The 24,750-nt window shown below is 51.8% G+C and overlaps 1 protein-coding gene across 2 annotated transcripts in view; it reads left to right on the forward strand.

Annotated features, from left to right (window-relative positions):
- The first annotated feature begins 5,528 nt into the window (after positions 1–5,528).
- Positions 5,529–24,750, forward strand: part of TPO (thyroid peroxidase) — a 32,640-nt gene continuing 13,418 nt past the window's right edge. For both annotated transcript variants that reach the window (XM_061210931.1, XM_061210932.1), the window contains exons 1-7: positions 5,529–5,622; positions 10,880–10,964; positions 14,440–14,609; positions 17,078–17,210; positions 20,765–20,894; positions 22,398–22,604; positions 23,722–24,237. In XM_061210931.1, coding sequence (XP_061066914.1) covers positions 5,529–5,622; positions 10,880–10,964; positions 14,440–14,609; positions 17,078–17,210; positions 20,765–20,894; positions 22,398–22,604; positions 23,722–24,237 — 1,335 coding nt within the window. The remainder of the gene's footprint in view (positions 5,623–10,879; positions 10,965–14,439; positions 14,610–17,077; positions 17,211–20,764; positions 20,895–22,397; positions 22,605–23,721; positions 24,238–24,750) is intronic.

The raw sequence follows: 24,750 nt of genomic DNA on the forward strand, positions 1-24,750 counted from the left end.
TCAATGAAACTGATGATGCGTTCATTGTAGGTGTGAGTTCGTTCAGGATTTTTATCGGCAAGAATCAAATACTCACACAGACTCTCTTCATGTCTTGGCAAGTCAGTCACTAATGACTAAACCTAAAGGAGAACTTTAAAAAAAATTCCTCTTATCTTTAACAAAAATATAAATAGAGAGACTGCTTTCTAATCATGTGTCCTTGTGGCAACAACTGCGAGAAACAGAAGTAAAATGAAAACCCCGCCTAAAGAGTCTCCCTTGTCCTACCCGTCCTGGGGCCTGGCGGTGACTCTGGTTGGTCCCCTGGGCCCTGCGCTGCGGGCGTCTCTCCTCGGCCTGGACAGGGCGTCCTCCTCCTCGTCCGAAAGGCGGGGAGCTTCGGTCCAGGTGCCCCTGCATGCAGGAAGCGGGGCCGTGAGATCGCAGAGGCCTCCAGCATCTGGGCCCCGAGTCGGCCCAGCAAGGCCACCTCTGGGGACGACTCAGCACCAATGTCCCCAGAGGAGAAGACCCTGCACAGCCATGCCCGTCGCCCGCTCCCTGTGCCCCATGCCCCCCCCCGTCCCGCAGGCGCCCAGGAGCAGCCCACACCTCCAGCGGGGGCTGGGATCTGCCACCCGAGGGCACGGTGCCACCCCCACCTCCAACCCGGCCACCGGGCTCCACCCAGGGACTACGTCTCTGCAGTGACAGGGCTCCGAGCACTCGTCTCTCAGGGTAAATTCCAGATTCCTCCGGGGGACCGGGGGCAGGGTTGGGGTTGGCGGGAGTGGGGAGCCTCAAGGCAAACCTTTGCCCAGAGGCCCTGCTGAGCTAGCAACCCGGAGGACAAAGCACAGCGGGCAGGCGGGAGGGCCCTCGGGTGCTCGAATCACAGAGCCTGGCGTCGGGGCGAGGCCCCCAGCTGCCTCGCCCGAGTCTACACCTGTGGTCCCATCCGCTAAGTGGGCACTGGGTGCTTTTCCCAATCAGAGCCCTGGGTGTGGACCACTAGCCTCACCCAGCACGTAGACCACTGATGTCCCCAGGCTGGCTCTGCCCACGTGGCCTGGGGACCAGAGTCTGGGAGGCTCGAGTGACCCGGGCAGGACCAAGCCTGTGTCCCACAGGAGGCCACCATCACTGTGGGCGGGAGGGTCAACCTACCTACACATGGCGGGAGGCCACGCACTTCCCCGGCACAGACCGCGTCCAAGAGTCACACGTGAGCTGGAAGCAGAAGGCACGGGGCCCGCGGACACACATTTCTTCACACGGAGCCCATGTGGGCAGCCCGGCCACGCGTGGTCCCTGGATCCCGCTGCCTCTCGCACACTGCAGTGAGGGCGCATCTTCTCCTTGGCGGGTACGCACGTGAACAGCGGCTTTGGTGCTGGGAGCGAGAGGAGTGGGCTCCTGAACAGGGACCCAGTGGGAGGGGGACCCGCTGCACCTCACTGCAGCCTGGATGGGCTGCATCATGTCCCCCCAAAGTTCACATGCCGAAACCCTGACCCCCAGAACCTCAGGATGTATGTGCAGATAGGGTCTTTAAAGAGTTAATTTGGGTAAAGTGAGCTCTTCAGAAGGGACCCCAGCCCAGGAGGACAGGTGTCCCCATAGGAAGAGGAGGTCAGGACACAGAAGCGGAGACACACAGAGCAGGACGGTGAGGACACAGGGAAGACGCCGTCTCCAACCCGCGGGACTCGGCCCAGCGCCCTGGGGTCCAGGAAGGGGGTGATGCCACGTCTCACCCTGGACACGATGTTTTCAAAGGAGGCGGATCATGTGACCCCGTCTTCATCTGGAAGGTCGTGGACACAGAGGGAATATCCAGATGTATTTAGTTGTCACCTCCCCCCATTTCATATGTGTTAAGTGGACGACAAAGAAGCATCCACTTCTCCAGGTGTAGAGATGGAGAGTCACACACAGCACGGAGGGGACTCAGGTCCTGGGGAGACGGACGGTGGGCAACACAATTATTAATGTAGGACAAGTCCTTCAGAAGCTTCAGGACACACGTCCTGGGGCTTTCATTTCTGTGTACGTGAACATGGGCAAATCATATGCACCGTGACTTGTAAAATACTTTTAGAAAGACGGTCACATCAACAAATTCCAACAGTCCTCGTGACCGACTGGGATGTGTGCGTATGAGGTGAGGGGCCGTCAGGTCTCACTACCTGAAGCTGCAGAATATTTTATCAGAACATTGAAAAGGGCACATGCTCTGGACCCTTCAAAGGCAGCTGGAAATGCAACGAATCCCTCTCAAAAGTGCAACCCTGAGCTGGTTTTCCCAGACTGACCAAGCAGACAGGTTTCCTTGTGTAATTGTTACTTTAACAAAAGCCAACATGTTTTCTTTATTTCTTTTTAAAAAGGGCACAATTGCTTTTTAAAAATCTCCCAAAAGATTCCCTTTCCTAGATTGTCTTTAAGCAGTTAGTAAAATGATACAGGTGGGCTTCCCTGGTGGCGCAGTGGTTAAGAATCTGCCTGCCAATGCAGGGGACACGGGTTCGAGCCCTGGTCTGGGACGGTCCCACATGCCGCGGAGCAACTAAGCCCGTGCGCCACAACTACTGAGCCTGCGCGTCTGGAGCCTGTGCTCCGCAACAAGAGAGGCCGCGATAGTGAGAGGCCCGCGCACTGCGATGAAGAGTGGCCCCCGCTTGCCACAACTAGAGAAAGCCCTCGCACAGAAACGAAGACCCAACGCAGCCAAAAATAAATAAATAAATAAATAAAATTAAAAAAAAAAAATGATACAGGTATTTCAGGAGAGTCATATAGTTTTTTGTTTATAACTCATCAAATATCACTGTCCTTAATGCACAATATAAAACTGAGGTCGTCAGCACATTCAATAAACCAGAAAAGCACATTACCAACTTAACACCCACTAACATTTCTATCATCCCTTGTAGTGATTTAAATTCACTAAAGAAAGAATAACGATGCGACCTTCTTATGCCTCTTTTCTGGAGGAAGAGGACCTTTGTTTGGGCCCCGCCACTTCGGGACGGGGCTGGGAGGGTGAACAGGAGTGAAAGCCTCAGAGCACCGGCAAGGGCGAAGTGTCAAGGTCCGGGATGCCATCTCAGTCTAATGCTTTCTGCTCAACCCTGTGCTATTCGGACCCCTCGTGTGAGGACGTGGAGTGGGGACCCCGGTGAGCTGGAGCCTCTAGAAGGCTCAGTGGGACGTGAGTGCTTCATCCCCACAGGGCACCACGCAAACTCCAGGCTCTGACGCGAGTCACGGAACATCTCGGGCCCCGTCGTGGAGGGTGACTTGAGCGCCAGGGCCCGCTGCCCCTGGTGCAGCCAGCCGGCACGGATGCCCGTGGAAGCAGGGCCACGTCAGGGCGCCGGCGTCCGAGGCTGAGTGCACAAGGCCACCCGTCTGAGCGTCTGCCCTGAGCCAGCCGAGGTCTCAAAGGAGCATCAGGTCTCCTGGGATCGTCCTCACGTCCAGGGCCCTAAACACAGGCCGACACCAGCTGGTGTCCCAGTAAAGACACTCCTCTGGGTCCCTGGGTTCTCCCTGAACCATCCCGTGTGTCACATCCAGCTGTCTCATCTATGTTCACGACCCTCTTCAGGCAAATTCCACCCAAAGTTCCAAAAGTGTGTTTCCAAATGCCGCCAGCTGGCTGCCTGTGCACAGCCCCAATGCCTCAAATCCAATGTCCAAACCCGAACAGTTACCTCTGCTTCTCTTACCCGGTTCCCCTCCTTCCCTGGCTTCCCCAGAGTCAGAATCGGGATCTCCACGACTTCAGGCCAGCAACTCAGCCTGGCGGGGCCCTGGCTCTGCCCCCTCCCTGCTCCCAGGGAAGCAAGTCACCAAGTCCCTGCTTTGCTGTGAAGGGACCTTGGAGTCTGGCCCTTCCTCTCACTGTCCCAGCCTGTTTCCACCATTTCAGGGAGAAATTACCATAACTGTTGACGATTCCCCACCTGCTTTTCTAACTCATTTACTGTGTTACTTTCAGACTGATCTTTCCTATGCTAATCATGACATTCTAATGCTTCAGATATGTCCTGATGTCCCGATGCCTTGCGTACGTGCTAGCATCTAACCTCAGCTTTCCTGGAGGGAGCGTCCCCAAGCTTGAACAAGGCACAAAGAAGAGAGGGAAAGAGAGCAGGAAGAAGAGGAAGATGATTTTCATGCAGAAGAAACCCAGGACTCAGATGGGAGGTGGAGAGGTCCAGAAACCCCACCGTCTCTACAAACCAGGAGACGGGCTTCACCCGCTCTCAGAGACGGGATGCAGGGCGTTGGCAGGGCTCCCTGGAGCCGCTGCCTCTGAAGAGGAACGTGCTCTTTTTCATAAGGTGCTTAACTCAGAGAAGCAAGAGAGAGGACAGCGCAAGGTTACGAGGGGCCAGTTTTACTTGGTTTCTTCTCTCCCGACACATACGCATTCTTTCCCTTTCCTCCTCATTCCAGGGCCAGAGGCTCAACCTCACATGGACCCAGGTGAGGCCACACTTGGCCAGCACACGTCCTTCTGTGCAAACACAGACGTAAACATCCAGCCAACCCAGGAACGGGAGCCGGTCCAGCCCGGTGACGTGGGCGGGGAGTGGAGTCTGGAGCCTCTTTATAGGCGGGAGGCCAGGCCCTGGGCAGCCGGGCAAGTCCAGGGTCACCTGTCCTGCACACCTACCTCCTGGCTGAGCGGAGGAGAGGGTCTGGCTGCAAAACTTTTTGGCTTTCCTTTTTCCGGGAGAAATCCATCACTGAAACTTGTAAAGCAGTTCTAGGGAGGCTGTTATGCGTGCTCAGGGCACATCTGGGAGCCTGTCTGAGCAGGGACGCGGGGCTGGCGACTGGTAGGGCTCCTGCGACCTCAGCACAGAGAGCGCGGCCAGCAGGTGGGCCAGGTCGGTTCACAGGTCAGCAGGCCCTGACACGTGCTCCACTCAGGATGCCCTGTCAGCACCATCCCGTTTAACAAAGTTCGTGGCCCAAAAATAGCAGCAGAACATCCAAGGCTAGGAAAAGAAAAATTGGGAAAAGAGAAATGATTGATTTGGAATTTTTGCTTTGTCTTAACAGCTCTGTGATTCTGAAATCAGTTTATAAGCAGGAAAAAGAATGTTGTAGGAAATCCCATGTGCATTTAGAAATTTTATTTACCTCTTTTCTAAAGGCTAAATTCCTTGTCTTATTCATTTTTTTTTATTCTACAGAGATGTGTTATGGGAAATAAATTTGTTTTATTCCCTGTAATTATTCCCAGAAGTTTTACAGCATTAGGCATCACCATGAATTGAAACAGGTTGTCACGGAGCTATTCTGGTGACCACAGCTGCCCAAGAGGGGGGAATCTGCTTTCAAATAGTTGGGCGGGTGAGGCCTGTCCACACCACAGCCATGTGGGTCAGAACCTCCCAGAGCTCGGACCCAAGCTTCTGAGAGCAGCCGCCTCGCAGGGACCAGTGCGTGCAGAGTCGTCGACAGGGGCTCTAACGGAGGAGTTGACTGCGCCCTTGACCGCCTGACGCTCTCAATTCCTCTTCAGGATGGGAGCTCGGGCCGTCCTGGGCACCACGCTGGCTGTGGCCTGTGCCGGAGCTGTCTTCTCTTTCCTCCTGAGACACAAGGACCTCTTTTGGGGTGAGTAGCAATAAATTACAGTCTTCTGAAATCATAAAGTTATTGCTCCCAGCGACCAGAGCAGGAAGCATCGTGGGTTCTCCAGAATCAGGTAAGACCTCTTCAGTGTTTCTTCCACTTTCCAAGAAAAGAACACTAATTCTTGAGTTTAGAAGGATTAGAATACAATTCTTTCTGAAAAATAACTGATTTTCCTATGATTACACAATAGAAAATTTCCATTTTTACCTACTCATGTATTTGAAAAACATTTCTTTGGGAGTAGTTGTTTGTTCCTGTACCACAAGATCATTTTTCATTAAATCACTTCCATGCTGTATTTTCTGGAATCAGGGTGCTACAATGTCAAGTTCAGTTAAGAAAGGCACAGCTGTGCTGTGGTTGAAATCATCAGAGCTCAAACTCTGCTTCTGTTTTGAAAAAAAAGGGAAAAAAGGTCCCAAGCACGGAGAGGGGATGTGACTGGAGCAGGGTGTCAGAGGGCGTTTCGAGGATGCTCTCTGATCACCAGCCTCTGCAACACGGGCCCCCCGGGCAGGCTCGCCCCTCTGGGCTCTTCAGGCCTGGACATTCTGCTCCCCTGGCCTCTCCCCCGAGCCCCGGGCCCCTTGATTGCCCTCCAGGCCTGATGAGCAGCCTGAGTCCACGCAGCCACGTCCACCCCAGGGTGTCTCCTGCTGAGAACCACGGAGTCTCCAGTTTCACTGAACACGGGGACCTCGGGGCCACACGAACAGTTGCACCAAAGTCCTTTGCAGACCCATATGTTCCTTAAGAAAAAGGCCTGGCTGTCGAGGCTGTGAGGAGGCCAGGGTCAGGCTCTGTCCCCACCCACTACTGACTGGGCCACTTTCCTGTCTGTAAAATGGAGAAAACTGGAAGATTCTCCACCACAGTTCTGTTTGTGAGTATCAATGAGATGCTCTATCTAAAGTACTGAGTGCATCGTGCCTGGATAGTACGAACTAGAAAAAAACAAAAACCAATTCCATCTTAAATGTCCTCAAGCAACGTGGTCCCCCTCCTCCCAGCCCGGTAAACCCATCACAGGATGGGCGCAGCAAATGCTTTGTGAATTAGTCATTGCATTTCATATTTACTACAGTCCTAGTTCTACAAAACCATAGTGACAAAGTTGTCATGAGTAGGAGCCATTCAACAGAATATAAATATATCTGCACACTAGAGTTTTTAGTTTTAGAAATCATATATTTTTTAAAAATTGGGAAAGGTGTATCTACAGCTTTGCTAGAGCAATTTTTTATTGTTTCGCCATCTCTAAGAGGTTTTATTTTTCCTCAAACTTTCAGTATATATATAAATAATGCACAGTATAGCATCTGATAAAAATGCTGCAATTTGGAGCCTAATTTATTGTTCATGAGAATATTCTGAAGCTGGCTAATTACTTGTTTACTTTGTAAATTAATTATTTAGAAAATATCCTTAGTAGTACAGTGTTTCACTTTTACAGCCTTTAATACAATGATTTTTTTTCCCAGTTGACAAGCCAATGGTCATTTTAAACAAAATAATTGCGCACTGGTTAACTTTCTTATTTATTTATTTATTTATTTATTCATTTCTAATTGAAGAATAGCTGATTTACAATATCGTGTTAGCTTCAGGTACAGCAAAGTGATTTAGTTATACATATACACTTTTTCAGATTGTTTCCCCTTACAGTTTATTACAAAATATTGAGTATAGTTCCCTGTGTTATATACAGTAGGTCTCTGTTGGTTATCTATTTTATATATAGAAGTGTCGAACTTTCTTTGAAACATAACTTTTATCAGTCACATTTCTCCGTAGCCAAAATTTCAATGACGATCCCACCAGACTTTTTGTCTGAGTTTGGGTTTATATGACTTGTGTTCACAGACTTTGTGACACGAGCTGTCGGATTGCTCCCTCTCGCCTGTTCAGATCCAGCTGGGGGCACTGGGCATGAGGACCAGGTCCGGGCTGGACTGCAGACGTCCATCTCCACCTGCCAGTGGGGAGCCCCTCGGGGTGGGGTGTCTTCTCTGTGGGCTGCTCCTGCCCGTGGGGTCCAGTCACCCGTTCACAGCTTAGAAAGTAGAGGCCCCAAGGGTCTCAGAGGTGGCGGAGCTGTGGCCGTGCTCACCCTCACCTCCCAGGTCTGCACGTGGAAACAACGCACACGTTTGAATCTGGCTGATAAACACTCCGGAACAACTCTCCTTAGGCGTCACATCAGGTTGTGAACTGTAGGCACGGTTGCACAGCAGGAGTTTAAGTCCTCTCTCAAAAACTCCGAATAGAGCGTTTATCGTGGAAACCACGTGAGTTCATCACCACAAGGACTGGGGTTCGTTTCTCGTGTTTGTGAAAAGTCAAGACTTAAGTGCAATCATCTGTGTGGCAGATGTTCCAACACGTCATAGCTGTTACAAGAGAGTCAGACGCAAATGAACAAGAGGCAGCAGAGGCGTTGCTGCAGATGGGGGATTTGGGGAACCAGCCTGATGAGTGAATCTGTTTAACAAGGAAAGTTGGTAGACTTATTCCAGTTCATTGGGTTTCAGCAAACAGGTATCATTAAAGTCAGGACTAAACACAGAGCTCAGAGCAAAACCACGTCCTTGGAGTTAGTCGAGAGTACAGCTCAGAGAGGAAGAGTCTAGCACTCTTGCCTTGTGTTTTTAGTAGTCACTCTTTGGAAATAAGTGACTTCCTTCTTTCTGGCCTGTAGTGTTTTCTTGCATAACGGCTTCCTGAATTCCAGCTCTTTCCATATGAGATGACCATGTACGGAGGGGACCTTCTTGGGGCAGCGCACCCCCTCGGGTGGTACCCACCTTCAGAAGGCTGATGTCTCCAGATCAGATGAATCAGGAAACTCCCTCGAATTTAGTCTTTGGATCTGAAAAGAAGAGGTTAGGTTCCAGATCTCCCAGTCTGTGATCCTACGACCGGATGCTGCGTCTCTGGACGCCACCCCGTGCCCCGTGGCTGCTCAACAGCAGCTGAAGGAGGTGATTGAAGAGCCAGGAAGGGAGATGAGGCTGACGCGCCACACGGTGAGGAGGAAACGAAACGGGTCACATCCGCCCGCTGCCGGCAGAGATGGGAGGCCATTCAAGATGAGAACTACACTTTTATGGGGAATTTTCAGCACAAAAATATATTTCTTATGCAATATCTAAAGAGATAATAATCTGCAAGCCTGTATCACTATCTTTAGGACTTGGTAAAATATTTCATAGTAAGGAAAGATACTGGAGAATAAGTCAAATATGATCGATTACGCTTAAATGACAATGTTAATATCATCAAGAAAAGGAAGAATCTCTCTAGCAACTGTTAATTCCAAAGATAGTGGTGACAGATAAACATTTTTCTTTATACTGAATCCGTTCTCAAATAACTGCCAAGTGCCTGCGAAGAGCCAGCAGTTGATCTCATTGCAGGAGACCTAAGAGGCAGGGGGGTCAGTGCATTCGGCCAACGCAAGGCCAGGCTGACCTCAGAAACGAAAATGTGGACAGAGGGTTTGGACGGGAACGAAAGGAAATACATGAAGGTCACAAGGGCCTTAAACCCTGAGCTTTCGTGGGGCTCCCAGTCCTGAGAGCTGAGTGAAATCCCCTCCAGCCCCAGGGCAGGGGTCCCTGAAAAGGCCAGCCTCTCCTGCGGGTTCTGCAGCCCCAGGCTGGTGGCTCCTCCGGGGTCCCCCTGACTCCCCCGCTCTGCCCCCTTCCTGTGCCGCACGCCCGCCGTGTGCTTCAGACCCCACGGCAGGAACCCATGGCCGTGGCGGCCTGGACCCGGCCGAGCTGAGGCCGCTTCTGCCCCATGTGCCCTCCACCAGCCCGGGGCTGGAGGAGCAGAGGGGCAGAGAGAAAGGACCAGAGGGAGTCACGGTGTGGAACGTGCACTGATGGCTGGGGAAGGACACTGAGGGGCTGGAGGCGAAACCCGACCGTCCTTCAAGGTGCCTTGTGGGTCCACCGGGGGCGAGACCCCACGCTGGGCTCCTGGGTGCAGGATGTACTCTGACAAGGTCTCCGCCTCCCAGGAACCTGCCGTCTGAATCCCTCAAACTTTTCTTACAGTTTCGAGTCCCTTTACTTCTTCTTGCAACAAAATCTTCCGTTAAATTTTAAGACAAAAGCTATCCGGTAACTTAATCCTCCTAAATTTGCTCAGGAATTTAATATGTTTTCTGGAATACGCCATGCCTACGTAATTCTAAAGATATGGAAATTTACCATTTTAAAAATAGCTTTCTTTCTATTTAGATGTGTAACGTTCAAGAACATTCTGATATTCTATTTATTCTTAGAAATGAATGCATTTCCTTTGATGAAGTATTGATTATGCAAAAGGTAATTTAGTAACAGAAGTTACTTGTGTGCATTATTGGAAGGAGTCGCCTACTTTATAATATTCATTTGGAACCTCACATTTTAACCCCAAGACAGAATCTTAAATTATTGTCTCAGTACACTTGGGCTGCGATCACAGAACCACGGACTGCGGGGCTTATAAACAATAGACCGTTGCTTCTCACAGTCTGGAGGCCGGAAGTCCCAGATCAAGGCTCCAGCACCTTCAGATTCTGGTGAGGACCCTCCTCCTGGTTCACCGACGGGGTCTTCTCACTGTGTCCTCGCCTGGAGGAAGGGGCGGGAGCTCGTGGGTCCCTTATACGAGGGCAGGTACCCCATGATGGGGGCTCCATCCTCACGACCTCGTCACCTCCCAAATCCCCTCCTCCTGACGCTGTTCCATTGAGTGCTAGGATGTCAACATATGAATTCTGGAGAAACGCAAACATTCATACCACAGAACTTGTTAAACATGCCAAGCACTAAAAACTAAAATAAAACATAAGGGTCTTTTCACTGCAAACTGCTGGTGTATTGGAGTCATTTATCTTCTCTTAAATGCACAAGTTAAAATAGGCAACTATTATTATAAACTTTCTATACCACTGGTTTAGGTAACTAAAACGCTCAGAAAAGAAGTTATTCAGAATCCCTGGAGGTGGCTGGGGCAAGTGAGAAGTAGTGGCCAGGCTGCCCGCGTAAGGATGGTGCTGGGTCTCTCCCCACCCCATCCCCAGGGTCTCTGCCAGCGAGGAACCAACACTCACTTAAGATGGGGAAACGGACCCAGGACCCCACGGAGGAGGGGCCCAGACGCTGCGTGGTTGTCACTACATCCAGCTGCACGTGGCGGGGAGTTTGCGAACTTTGCGTTTGACGGTGTGATGCTTCGTTTGTAGGAGAGACGGAGGAGTGTCGAGTCAGGGGCATCGTGGAGGCGAGCAAGCTGCTGGTGGACGAGGCCATCTACTCCACGATGAGAAGGTACCATCCCGGGAGTGGGAAGGAGGAGCGCTGGCTCCCGGGGCTTAGCGGATTTGCCCATCGTCTTCTTCACAGTTTCCTCCACCTTACAAATTAGGGGCTGAGACTCACGTGAGCTTATTCTCATTTCTGGGGTCACATGCAAACAACTGAGAGGACCCGTATTCAAATTATCTCTCTAGCAAAACAGAGCAAAGGGCAGTGATGCAGCCAGGGTTGAATATATCCTGGTTCAAAAGACAGATGAGGGAGCCTGGCTCCTGCAGAACTGGCCTCAGACCCAGGGGACAGGAGGGGTCCAGACACACGGCCCCAGCATCCGGGCTCTGTGACACAGCTGTAACCTTACCTAGGAATTAAATCTGCCCCCCCATTCCTTTTAAATCATTAAGAAACACCTTCATTTTAAATATAAAAGTGACATCAATATTAAGAATATTACAGTCTCACGTTAGATGTTTGTAAAGCAAACACGACAAACACACAAGAATCTAAAAAGCAGGTTTTATCTTCACAAGCGTGTTATTTTGCTGGAAGCTGACGAATAATTATTTAAGGTCTCAAGATACAAAATATCACAAGGCAGAAGTCGGTTTATTTCAAATTTCTATTATTCCCACCAGAAAAAGTCCCTATTGTCCACATTGGCTGCAACTAAGTTTTGCTTATTTTATAAAAACTTGAATCAAAGGGGAAAGAAAGAAGAAAACTTCTCTTGAAGTCTGACTCCGTTAGTGTGTCCACGACTGTGATATCAACTATCCATGAAACAGGGAAAGAGCTGCTGACAGCCCCCGTGGAGAGAAGGCACTGAGCCTCCTTGGACCCCCCTGCAGCGAAGGGCGGCACCGTCCTCTCCTGAGGTGACCTGCTTTCTCCCGAGGGGGAACTGACCCTTTGCAAAGTCTGTGGCCTTGGGGCTTCGTTTCAAACGTACATGTTGAAACAAAGGCTACTCGCTGACTGTGCTGAACAGCGGATTTTAGTAACAGCAGGAGAAAAACACTAGAAACCTGGAAATTAGGCTGTCCCCACTGAGACCTGAGCAAACAGGGAGGTGAGTTCCAGGCCGGCACAGGCCCTCCTACTGCCCTGGGGCTCCGATCGCGGCCTGGGAAAGGGCCCGGGGGCTGGTGGGCGGTGGCCCAGGAAGATCCTGTCTGTTTTCTAAGACACCAGCTCTCCTGAGAAGGGGCCCTGGCTGCCTCTCTCCAGACGGCTCTCCAAGGCTGTCTACACAGAGAACAGCCTTGGCAGACAGAGCTTTGTTCACTGTCCGATGCGCGGTTAAGGACTCCTTCCAGTGAAGGCCAGGCTTCCTGTCCTCCTAGAAAGACCCGGCTTCCTCTGCAGGACCAGAGCCCACGGGCGCTGCCGCCGTAACAGATCACCACAAACTCAGTGGCTACAACAACGTAATTTATTACCTTACCGTCCTGCGGGTTAAAGTCCAACACGTACCTCACAAGGCCAAAACCACGGTGTCAGCAGAATCGTGTTCTTCCTGGAACTTCAGGAACAAATCCGTTTCCTGCCTTTTCCACGTCCCAGAGGCCACCTGCGTCCCTTGGCTCCTGGCCCCTTCCTCTGTCTTGGAGCTGTCACATCCATCTCTCCAAGCTCCCTCCACTGTCACCTTCCCCTGTGGCTACCCTGGGCCCACCTGGATCACCCAGGACAAGATCCCCTTTTATGATCAACTGAGTAACAACCTTGATTCCATCTGCAACTTAACTGCCTTTGCTGTAGAAACGAACATGTTCACAGGCGTGAGGATCAGGACTTGCATGTCTCTGGCGGCCAATATCACGTCTACTGCGGCGTCCACGGACGCCAACACGGGTGGGCAGCCCTGAGCAACGGCCTCATTTGTCTCTGAGCCCGGAGCCTGGGGTCTCTGAACCTGGTTCCCGTGGGAGCTTGCAAGGAAAAGCTCTGCCCCTCAAAGTTCACGGCCTCACAGTACCTTTGGGAAACACGCTGGCAAATCCAGCACGCTCCCACGTTAGGTTCTCTATCGTGTACGTTTATACGCACACTGGCTGGTGTCCAGCGAGCCGTGTGTGCAGGATCTTCGATTCTCAACGCCGTCTCCATCAGCCACGGGCCGCCATCCCGGTGCACCGCCTTCCTCATCTGTAAAATGGGCCCGCCTAGCGTTGGTCTCCTGCGCCTTGATGCGCAGTAACTGAAGACGTGGCGTAACCCGGGTCAGTGCTCAGCCGGTACCTGCACGTCGCCTCCGCTGAGCGGGCTCCGCACATTCCAGGTTGTTCGTAACAAGGGAAACGTGTGAAGGGTCCACTTGCTCAGAGCTCGCAGAACGACTGAAGCACAAGTGGGCCATTTCCCCAAGACCTCAGGGCTGTGAACCAGAAACCTAAGCGGCAGTGGTGGGGGGTGTCCTGCCCCCGAGCTCTGCCCCGATGGCTGTCAGGTTAGGCTCAGAGCTGGTTCTCACACGGGCTCCTGGGGCCTCGGTGGTGCAACCCTGCAGGGGCCACCAGGGGACGGCAGCTTCCTGCACAGGCCACCTGGGTCCTGCCCCTCCAGGGGTCCCTGGGCCCTGAAATGCTGGTGGGTAGGTGGGTCCCCTGTGGTGGGAGCTGCTGGAATCCCAAAGGCCGGGTGCCCTCGTGAGAGGACAGAGGGACGGGAGGGTGAGGGGCACGGGCGTGGCAGGACTCGCAGTTCTCACCGCCAGCAGCTCCGTCACCTGCCCGGCTGTGCCGTGAGCTGCCTGACTGGCACGGACACAGCCGGGTCGCAGCCTCAGCACATCTGGTCTGGGACCAGACAGGCTGCTGGCTCTCAGAGCCCCATCCAACAGCTGGAACCCTCACGTCTAACTGGGTTGTTTTTTCAAGTTACATAATCAACTTATTTATCCACAGTGATATTCTCAGTGAAACATTAATTAGCACTTAAAATCTCCTTAAATAACACTAAAAATCAGTATTTCGCAATAAGCTAGAAAAACTATCAACATAAAAAGTGAGACGACCTTATCTCAACAAAAATTTAAAGTATATTACAAAGTGACCAAGAAGAATATGAATCAGCGGCAAACATACACAGATGAGCCACTGTCAGAAAGTGTTCTGAAACCAACTTAGTTTAGTTTTCATGGCAATGCATGGTAGATGTACAGGCAATGTTAGCAAACCCATTTACTAACTGGACTTTGATGAGAAGGTTGATCTCACGCAGCCGTTCTGAGGATCAAATGAGTTGGCTATGCAAGTTTGTAAAAGACAAACGTTGGTCATTCTCTTCGCCTTTCAACACTGGCAGATTGTCTACACTTGGCTCCCATCCCTTCACTAAATACCGTGGTCCTTGCGGACGGGGTCCTTGAATCCCCACCTGCCTGTCGCCTGGCAGGTACTAAGTAAAGGTGCGTGTGATTGATTAGTAAGTAATTACCAAACACCATAAAAGAATAAGTGACTTTACATCTCCTCTTTGTGCCCAGAAACCTCCACAAAAGAGAAATCATTTCTCCGTCACAGCTTCTGTCTTTTTCCAAACTCCCTGAGCCCACCAGCCGCGCTGCGTCCCGGGCGGCGGACATCATGGAGGTGTCGGTGCAGGAGGCGATGAGGAGGGCTCACCTAGGGTCTGCACCGTCTGGGCCGCCCACAGGTGAGCACCTGGGGGAGGGGGGCAGGTCAGGGGCTGGGCGGGGTCCCCGTAGGGCGCGATGCCCACTCGTTCACAGGACAAATGAGCGGTTCTTTAAGAGGCTCAGTAGTTTGGTTTTGTTAGTCTGGGAAATCACTGCTTCTCTGCTGTTCAAATCGGGTTTGGAGAACCAGCTCAGTAATCTAAGCACCCCGCTCTGTGGTATGAAATGATTGAGGGATACTTCCAAGGCCCTGACCGACCCGGTTAAAACCTGGGGGAAACTCACTTCTGTGGGACGCAGCGTGTTCCAGGGAGACGAGGACAGCAGCCCCGCTTCTCCCGAGAAAACTGCCTCAGGGTCCTGCTCAGGCCTCTGGGAGCCAGCGTGCTCTTCCCTGAGATGGGGCAGTCACCCTGGCCGTCCACTCGGCTGGCCACAGGCACACCAGCAAACACGAGGGGCGGCCTGCATCCCATCAAAAGCTCTGTTGACGCTAAGATACTGAGTGAAAGTGATTTCGATCATGGGCATATTTCTAAGTCCAATGATGAGGAATTAAAAAACAAGATTATTTTTAATGAACTTATGGAGACTTTTTTCAATGTGGTGCCATGAGCTACTTGGTCTCTGAGTTTTTCCTCCCAATTAGCTGTAGACTAGTTTAATGCTGATTTACTTAGCTTTTAAAATAAGACAGACTCAGCTAAATCGGGATTAACCTGAATTCTCAGATACTAAACTTAGAAGTTAAGTTTAATCAACTTTATAGCAACCAAAGATCCATTTGAAATGTTTTTACTGAAGCAGCTGAAAACTGTCTCTAAGGACTGTTGGTCCGCGATCCTGTCTCCGTGCAGCCGGGACTCCGGTCACGGTGACTGCAGTCAGAGGTCCTGCCGGCCTCGGGTTCACGGTGTAGGGTTGCAGGGCCATTGCCCAGGTCTGCGGGTGTATTCGGCTGATGGGTTTGGGCCAGGCTGTGGTGCAGAATTGAAGGACCCCATAGTCTAGGATGTTTTCTATTATTTCCACTATCAGCATAGCCAATCTAGAAATTTCAGAATTAGTAAAAGTGAAAGGATCCAAATGTTTCCCCATCAGTTCGTCACCAAACAGTATCTACAATCAAATGTTGGCACCCCTCCCCTAGGGATGTTTTCTAACACTGGTTGTGTATTAACATAGCTATGATCGTGGTTCTTTTTTTTTAAAATAAATTTATTTATTTATTTTTGGCTGCATTGGGTCTTCGTTGCTGCACACGGGCTTTCTCTGGTTGCTGCGAGCAGGGGCTACTCTTCGTTGCGGTGCGCGGGCTTCTCATTGCGGTGGCTTCTCTTGTTGTGGAGCACAAGCTCTAGGTGCATGGGCTTCAGTAGTTGTGGCTCGCAGGCTCAGTAGTTGTGGCACACGGGGTCTAGAGCGCAGGCTCAGTAGTTGTGGTGCATGGGCTCAGCTGCTCCGCGGCATGTGGGATCTTCCCGGACCAGGGCTTGAACCCGTGTCCCCTGCACTGGCAGGCGGATTCCCAACCACTGCGCCACCAGGGAAGTCCCACTGTGGTTCTTCTCATGGACTTTGTCTGTTTTACTCTCGCATGTGCTTGAGCGTTTCCTGGTACGAAGTCTCTGTACTCACCTTGTTAAGGAATGTGTATTTCCCTATCGACTAAATAAAAATTGTAGTCTAAGGTTCATTTAACTGTCCACATACAGTCATTCCATAGAGGTTGTTCAGTGAACATTAATTAAGCTAGTTTTGTTTCTCTCCAGTTTGAAAATGGGATGCGTGTCTTCCAGTGTTTTTCTATCTTGATTTCGTTGGGATCTGGCCAGTTTTATGGCATTATCTTTGAAGATTTATACAAACCATCTTGGAGAGTAACCAGTGATTCCTTCTACCAACAGACAAGAAAGTGGTCCTCGCTTTGATTTGTCAAATAAACAGCAACAAAATTGGCAAAAAATAAGAGACTGTTTCCTGGGGCCCTAACCTAGAAAGATTTATGAGAAGGAACCAAACATCAACATGAAGGAAAAAAGAAGGGTTTTGTAGATGGACACACGTATACTGTTAGGAAGCTTGACTGAGGTAGGGTTTGTGGGGAGGATAGAGGCCAGGTATCCGCCGTCTTCTGCGGTCAGGGCGTGGGCCCCCAGCCTCAGCCGAGCAGCATGGCAAACACTGGAGAGTCCACAGGCGAGGCTGCGGATGCCTCTGAGAAGTGCTTACCCCCGGGGTCAGAGCTCTCAGAATTGCTTTTCTGAAAGATCGCAAAGCAAAAATAAATTTTAAACCCCACATTCCTAGCTATGAGGACACTCAAGGGGGTTAAATGAGAGAGGATTGCTTTCAAGGAGAAGGAAGGGCTTCCTGCAAAGAATGAGGAGGGTCTGTGTGAATCCCGATCACGTTAGAACGTTTACCCGGTCGGGTAGGTTTGTTATTACAACAGAGGGCTGAAGCTGTGGTGCTTGTTCCTTAGATGTTTTATCAGAAGACCTACTGAAAACGATCGCACACCTGTCCGGATGCCAGCCCTACATGCTTCCCCCCAGGTGTCCAAACACCTGCCTGGCAAACAAGTTCAGGCTCATCACGGGCGCCTGCAACAACAGGTAATTCCACAGCGCCCTCGCTCTCACCTGTAGGTCATATTTGAACATGACAGGTGCCATCAGGGCAGAGTCTCCACAGACTGTCTGAGGTTTCATTAAAGACAGTGTACAATACTGACTCCATTATATTAAGAACTGGTCAAGCCTCTTCCTTACGCCCGTGTTTCCAATACTTCTGTGTGTATCTTTAATAAGACACAGATTTTAAAGGTCTTCAGCTCCCTGGCAGCCAGGTACCACTTTCACCAGCGATGCTAATCATAAACCTTCCCAGGTGTCCCTGAGGTCATCCCAACTTTCTTCCATTTCTTTTTCTGTGTATTTGCTGTCCACTCTCAGCCACCGACTCAGGCCGTCTCATACTCTGATCGCTCTTTCCAGAAGGTCAGTCCATTAGGGCAACCCCCAAACATTCCAGGAGACCCCAACCACCTCTGGGCCCCTGGCGCCCCCAGGGCCCCATGTGCCGTGTTCCGGGGAAACTGTACTTGCTGATGGATGTGGGGTCATGGACGGCAGGACCAGGGTCAGGGGTGTCCTCTGCCCACAGCCCCCCTCCCGGCTCCGCTCTCTGCTGTCAGCCCCACCGCCGAGGAGGGGGCAGCCAACGCCCCGCTGCTGACGGGCTCTGGGGGACGCACCTTCCAGGGAACTGTGGGTGGAGGCCGAGTCCCTTTCTTTCCTTCCGTGATGACGATTGAATCTCGTGTCACAGTATTTACAGCAACTAGATCCAAAGGACCAGCAGGGACTTCATACTTTTTTTTCTGCCCCAAGCATAACATACCTGCTCAGAAAACTCCAGTGATACCACCTTGAAGCCTCACTAACTGTTTTATAAATGAGACACAAGGGCCGCTGAGTATCGGCCCCAAGGTGGCCGATCCTCTCTGCAGGCTCAGCCTTGCTAGTTCAAAACCTGCCCACACCAAACTCAAACGTTCACACATCCACTTGTTATAAAAATAGCCCCCAGAGCAGATTTTCAGCTGCCTGGTGTCTGAGAGAGAAGAGCTGGTGTTTCAAACCAATCCCAGTAACGCGGAGCCGCGGGGGGAGCAGACACCTGTCCCCCTCGTGGAACTCTCCTCCAGAGACGCATCACCTGCTTGCTGTCAGCTTTGCGACCGTTTCCAATGTGCTCGTCAATCCAGATCTACTAAAGGAACCACGTGCTGCTGAAAGCTGACCCCCTGGGGCCACCGCGGGTCTTCTGCTCCAGGCTAGCAGCATCTGAGAGCGATGCCGGAAGCCTGGAGGGGGCCCGCCTGGTGGCTGCGAGGTCCCCACATGGTGCCCCTGGGTCCTGCCCAGCAGGCTGGGCTCTGACCCGACCAGAGGGTGAGACGGTCACAGAAACCGTGTGATGTCCCGGGAGCTGCTGAAACAGGACAGTCAATCAGCAAAAAGCACAAACAAACAAAAAAACAAAACCAATCCCCTGAGCAGTTAAATTAACATTATCGTTATTCTTAATTGAGTGAAAGAGCCGCACTTTATGGAATTTCAATAAAGACAAGCCAACCGTAACAGACCAGAACGCTGCATTAAACCTGACTGACTGCAGCTGATTAAATGCACTACTGTCCCATACGGTTTTGCAAATTAAGCCACTTTGGTTGTGCTGGAGGCCAACGGAGTATTACAACTAGAATTATCCCCATTTCCTGTCCCTTCAGACGTGCAGAAGTAACCATCATCACCTCCTGCTACTCATCACTCCTGAGTGGCCCCGGACACAGCAGCAGGGCTGGGAGGAGCCACAGAAGCAAGAAAGTCCCTTTTCTCCAGTGTCAGGAGCCCTGGGGTGTCCCTGCCTTAACTGTGGGCTCTTGCCTCAAACAAGAGCTTAGAAAGTTCTCAGCAGCCCATGGTTCCTTTACTTCTGGGCAGAGCATCCAAACGGGTCCCATTTATAGAAGAATGATGGGTGGACGTTATGTCTCAAACGGTGTAATAATTTAGTGTCAAAACAAACCAACTAATTCTTCAATATTTATATTTACAAATACTTTAAAAGTTTTAAAAATCCTTTAGCTTGCTACGATTCTTGTAGACTTCACTCCCTAAATGTTCTGAGTGTCCACACATCAGATGCAGGAAAGAATATTAGAAAGCCTAGATCCCAATCTTTTCCAATTCAAATGCTTTTGCTACGTGACCTCAAAGAGCCCAGCAAAGCTGTCTCCTGTCCACCTGCAAACTCCAGCCTCACTCCTTTCTTTTTGGAAGACTCTGCGGCCACCAAACATCCCCATGGCTATTATTGCCATAGGGATGTGTTGATAAAGGCCGAGGGACCTTGGATACCACAAGAATTTTGTACCCAAATAATCCATTTTTAAAAAACAGAACAAATTTTTCTCTAACAGAAAATTCCCCTTTTTTTCTTTTGTCTTTGAACTAACATTTCCATTCTAATTTGTCTGATGGTCTTTTTCTAAATGTAGGATATTTTATGATTAAAGTATTTTACTTTCTCCTTTTACATAGTCCTTTACTTTTACGTATGCTCTCTAGGCATTTTATTCTTGTATTTTCTAAATGTTACATAGTCATGTATTTATTTTATACATTTACATATGTGATCACATACGTATATATTTACTATTCATATGTGATTTGCACAAGGACTAGTTACCAATCATTTGTCTCTCATTTTCTCATTGCTGGAAACATTTCTGGGACACACTGATTCTTATTGATACCGGTCCCTTTGACTTAGAGGCACCTGCATGACTCAAAAGTCATGCTCGAAAGTAGTCTGTAAAATCAAAATATCATTAGACACAACTTTGCCTCATCATGCACTTTATATTTTTGTCAAAATATATTTTGACCAATAGAATGAAACTGCAGATCAGTCTGTTTATGGAAAACATTCCCATTTACCTTAATTGGCTGAGTCCATGCTCACTGTCAAATCCGTGAACCAAGTGAGACTTGTTGATACTTTCTCTCAGAAAAAGCTTGACTTATTTTTGATTCAAACAAATGTATTAATACAACCATCTCACTTCTGAATTTAGGACATTTCAGCAAGTTCCAAAGATTCCACTTTCTAGCAGAAACTTTGTCCTAAAGGTAAATACAGGCGATAGGAAAGGGCATCCTGCCCAGGTGGTTGTAGGAGCTTTGACGGGAGCATGTTCAGCACGGCAGGGTTTCAGCTGTGACTCTGTCTGGAGCCCCAGGGAGGTGCCCACGGCAAGCTCCCGAGTGAGATGCAGCCTTCAGAGGAAAAGCAGGGAAACTGGGCAGCGAAGGTGGGAGACACATGGACGGACAGGACGCCCCAAGTTCAGGTGCTGAGGAGGGAGGGCACGTGCATGCGGGCTTTGGGAGTCAGCTCCCTCGAGACCACCTGCGCCCTTACAGCCCGGGAAGTGTCTCAGCACCATGGGGCCATGTGGTCCCCACTGGACAGAGGGCTTCACCCCCTACAGTCACCCCAGGGGCGCCGGCTCCACCGTGTCCCTGGGGACAGTTCACTGCATCGGCCCTGCTGCTTCGTCCCTCCTCGACTCAAACACGGAGCCCCGTTGCCTCCACAGAGACCACCCTAGGTGGGGAGCCGCCAACACAGCCCTGGCCAGGTGGCTGCCCCCCGCCTACGAAGACGGCATCAGCGAACCCAGAGGCTGGAACCCACACTTCCTGTACAACGGGTTCCCCCTGCCCCCGGTGAGTGCCGCTGAAACGGGGCTGGAGCTGGTTTCCCAGAACGGAGCAAACCTCCCCTCACCTTGGAGGGAGCCAGGCTTTGAGGAGATCTCGCTCAGTCGGGCAGGCCCCTGCGCGGGCGCCTACATGATGGATGGGCCTCCCGGCCCCTGTGGGGTGGAGAAGGGCTCCTCACCTTATAGCTCGGGAACTTGGCTCTGACAGATCAGCGCCACTCAGCCAGTGGGTGGAACAACACAGAGTTAAGCTTCATCCAGCTTTCGACTCTTTACAAATAGGTACAAGACTAGACATGTTCAAAGACACTTATAATTGATTAATTCACTCATTTAAGTGGCAAAGATGATAACTGCTACATACTCCCAGAGGCAAATCATTTGCCAAACAAACCCATACCTAATCTACTGATCACTTGGGTCCAAAAATGGATCATTTGTCCCCAATTCGACTGCTCGCTTCAGTGAATAAACCAGCGGGTAGCCACTCACATTCCTCGGCTTATCCCCCCTCCCCAAGCCAGCAAGGCTGCGTCTCCCTGCGCCTCTTCTCTGAGTCAAGGAAGGTCTCAGAGTCTAAGGACTCACGTGGTTAGATCAGACCCCCTTGGGAATCCAGGCTCGCCCCCATCTCGAGGTCCTTAAGGTAACCACATCTGCCAAGTCCCCTTTGCCATGCAGTGTATTCACAGGCTCCAGGGATGGGGGAATGGACATCTTCAGGGGCCATTACCCTGCCTACCATTCCACCCTCTGACCCCAGAAGTCATATCCATTCCACACGCAAACTGCATTTACCCCATCCCAAGGCCCCCCAGAGTCTCAGCCCACTACAGCATCAACTCAAAATCCCAAACCTGATCTAAATCTTGCCATTTTCAGACCCCAAATCTCACCCTCTGAATAATCTGAATCAGGGATGGGGAAGCTCTGGGTGTGACCCCTCCTGGGGCAAAACTCCCCTCCTTTGGGGACTATGAAACCAGAAAGCAAGCCTGCCCCCAAAATGCAGTGGTGGGACGGGCACGGGATAACAGCTGTAGACGTCCTGGTTCAGAAACACAAAAATGGAAAGGAGAAAGGAAGTCACCGATCCCAAACAATTCTGACTCAGGCCAGGCAAACGCCACTGGGCCTCAAGGCCTGGGAACAGCCCTCCGGGCTCAGGGCTCTGCCCCTGGGCCCCAGGCCCTGCCCTCTAGGTCGAGCAGTAAATGGCACTAATCACTAGATGACTCAATTTAATCCCCACGACAGTCCCGAGAGGTCAGCATTTTTATGTTTATTTACAAGTGAAGAAACTACGACTCGGTCCTAAATCACCACCCGTGCATGTCGGGGAGGAGAGCCGGGGGGCCTCCAGGGACCCCATCCTGCCCCAGGAGCGCCAGCGTCCTGTGAACGGGCGCGGAGCCCTGAGCCCCCGGGCTAACCCCACCCCAGGGGTCTGCTTCCCCCGGCCCTGCAGGACGGCCTCCCGCACGTGACAGCTGCTCTGTCCACCCAGGTCCGGGAGGTGAGCAGGCAGGTCATCCACGTTTCCAACGAGGCTGTGACGGAGGACGGCCAGTACTCTGACCTCCTGATGGCGTGGGGACAGTACACTGACCACGACATGGCCTTCACGCCACAGAGCGCCAGCCTTGCTGCCTTCGGGGGTGGGGCCGACTGCCAGCGGACCTGTGAGAACCGAAGCCCGTGTTTTCCCATACAGGTAGAATTTTTAAACTTCCTCATTTTTACTATGAAACTAACAGGTGCCGTCTTCAAAACTCCGACACAAATCACTTTTGGTCCTGTCCCCAGGGGGTAACAGCCGTTATGAATTTCCTGTGTTTCCTGCCAGAAGTTACCTGCACATATATGTGTATAAGATTACGTGTGTGTGCGTGCTTATACCTTACATTTTTTGTGTCCTACTATGTGCACGTCCTGAACCCGGTACGGGTCACTTAGCAACAGTTCTTACACTTCTCTCCGTCTCATTAAACGGACAGAGGCTGGGTTGTTATGACCCTCCCTACCCCACTGTGTTTGCATTATGACTGACTTAACCAAATTTCCTTACTGATGAGCACTGGAGTTGTCTCCAGTTTTGCTGCTGTTGTTACGCCGTCACAAATAGCAAAGCAGAGAACACACTCTGACCTGAATCTTGGCCACACGTGCATGCCTAACAGACAAACCACTGGGGATACAACCGCTAGATTCAGAGCAGGTGCTGTGAACTTTTGACAGAGATTGCAGAACTGTTGTCTGTTAACATTGTTCTGGTTTTCCCTCCGACCTGCAAGGGAAGAGACATACAGGTAGGGTTTTTAATTACTTCTCCTAAGAAAATATCTCCGAGGCTGGCAAGGGGCATTTTCTACCTAGGAGCAAAGATTGCTTGGGGCTGGGGTCCTCACTCACGTTGATTCCAGAAACCTTGGCTGAGCAGCGATTGCGCATGTGGCGCCCTGAGCTAGGAAGGCCGGACAGGAGGGAGGAGGAGCTTCCTGGTGGGCCAAGGAGAGCCAGCAGGCGGGGTGCCCCTGGCACCTGCAGAGGTGGCCCCCCAGGCAAGGCAGAACACACCAAAAGGAAGACCTGGGGGGACGGGGGAAGTGGGCGCCACCGCACGGCTGCCTCAGTCAGAGCAAAGGGAATTCCGACCAGTCTAATCGCCCAGACCCTGGGAGGAGGAGGGCTGCCCGCAGAAGAGCGGATGGGACCCCTGGGGCGCTGGCAGAGGAAGGCCGGTGCTGGAGGGAGGTGGGCGGCCCGGAGCGCCTAGCGTCTCTGAGGAGGGGGCCCAGGACCCGAGCTGACCCGCTGTTCCCTTCCCGCAGCTCCAGGCCAACACCTCGCGGGCCGCGGGCACCGCCTGTCTGCCCTTTTACCGCTCGTCACCCACCTGCGGCTCCGGGACCCAAGGCGCCTTCTTAGGCAACGTGTCCTGGGCGAACCCGCGCCAGCAGATGAACGGGCTGACCTCGTTCCTGGACGCGTCCACCGTGTACGGCAGCTCCCCGGCCTCGGAGCTGCGGCTGCGGAACTGGACCAGCGCCGAGGGGCTGCTGCGCGTCAACGCGCGCTACCGGGACGCCGGCCGCGCCTTCCTGCCCTTCGCGCCGCCGCCCGCGCCCGCGGCCTGCGCGTCCCGGCCCGGCGCCCCCGGGGCCCGCGCGCCCTGCTTCCTGGCCGGGGACGGCCGCGCCAGCGAGGTCCCCGCCCTGGCGGCCTTGCACACGCTGTGGCTGCGCGAGCACAACCGTCTGGCCGCCGCGCTCAAGGCCCTCAACGCGCACTGGAGCGCGGACACCGCCTACCAGGAGGCGCGCAAGGTGGTGGGCGCCCTGCACCAGGTGCGCGCAGGGGCCTCGCGGGCGCCCCGCGAGGGTGGGTGCAGGGGTCTGGTGGGCCCCCCGCCTGGGTGCTCAGAGCCTTGTGGGTGGACGTCCTGCATCGAGATTAACCCCGCTCCCGTCTGAAGCCCTGGGTCCCTGGTGCTCCCGTGGGAGCTGCCCAGGGGCTGGCGGTGATTATCCCACCAGGAGACTGACAGCAGTAGGAACAGGCACGGCCCCTCCGGTCTTCCCCTGATATCCAGACCATTCTAAGTGCTCTGAGGGTTCTAACTCATGTAATCCTCATGGCGACCCTTTCAGATGGGTGTCCACCAGTGATTTTGGTATTTTGATATTTTGGAGAGAATGAAAAGAAAAACAATCTGTATGAGATTTGCAAATCAACAAGTTAAAGTAAGGATTTATTATGATATTTTTAATCTTGACTCAGAGGATACTGGGTGGAGTGTCAAGTTGGCCAATTATAATGGAGCGATGTTGGAAAAACTACTTACGTCCATCAAATAACCT

The sequence above is a fragment of the Eubalaena glacialis genome, chromosome 14 (genome assembly GCF_028564815.1).
Source record: "Eubalaena glacialis isolate mEubGla1 chromosome 14, mEubGla1.1.hap2.+ XY, whole genome shotgun sequence".
NCBI classification, from domain to species: Eukaryota; Metazoa; Chordata; class Mammalia; order Artiodactyla; family Balaenidae; genus Eubalaena; species Eubalaena glacialis.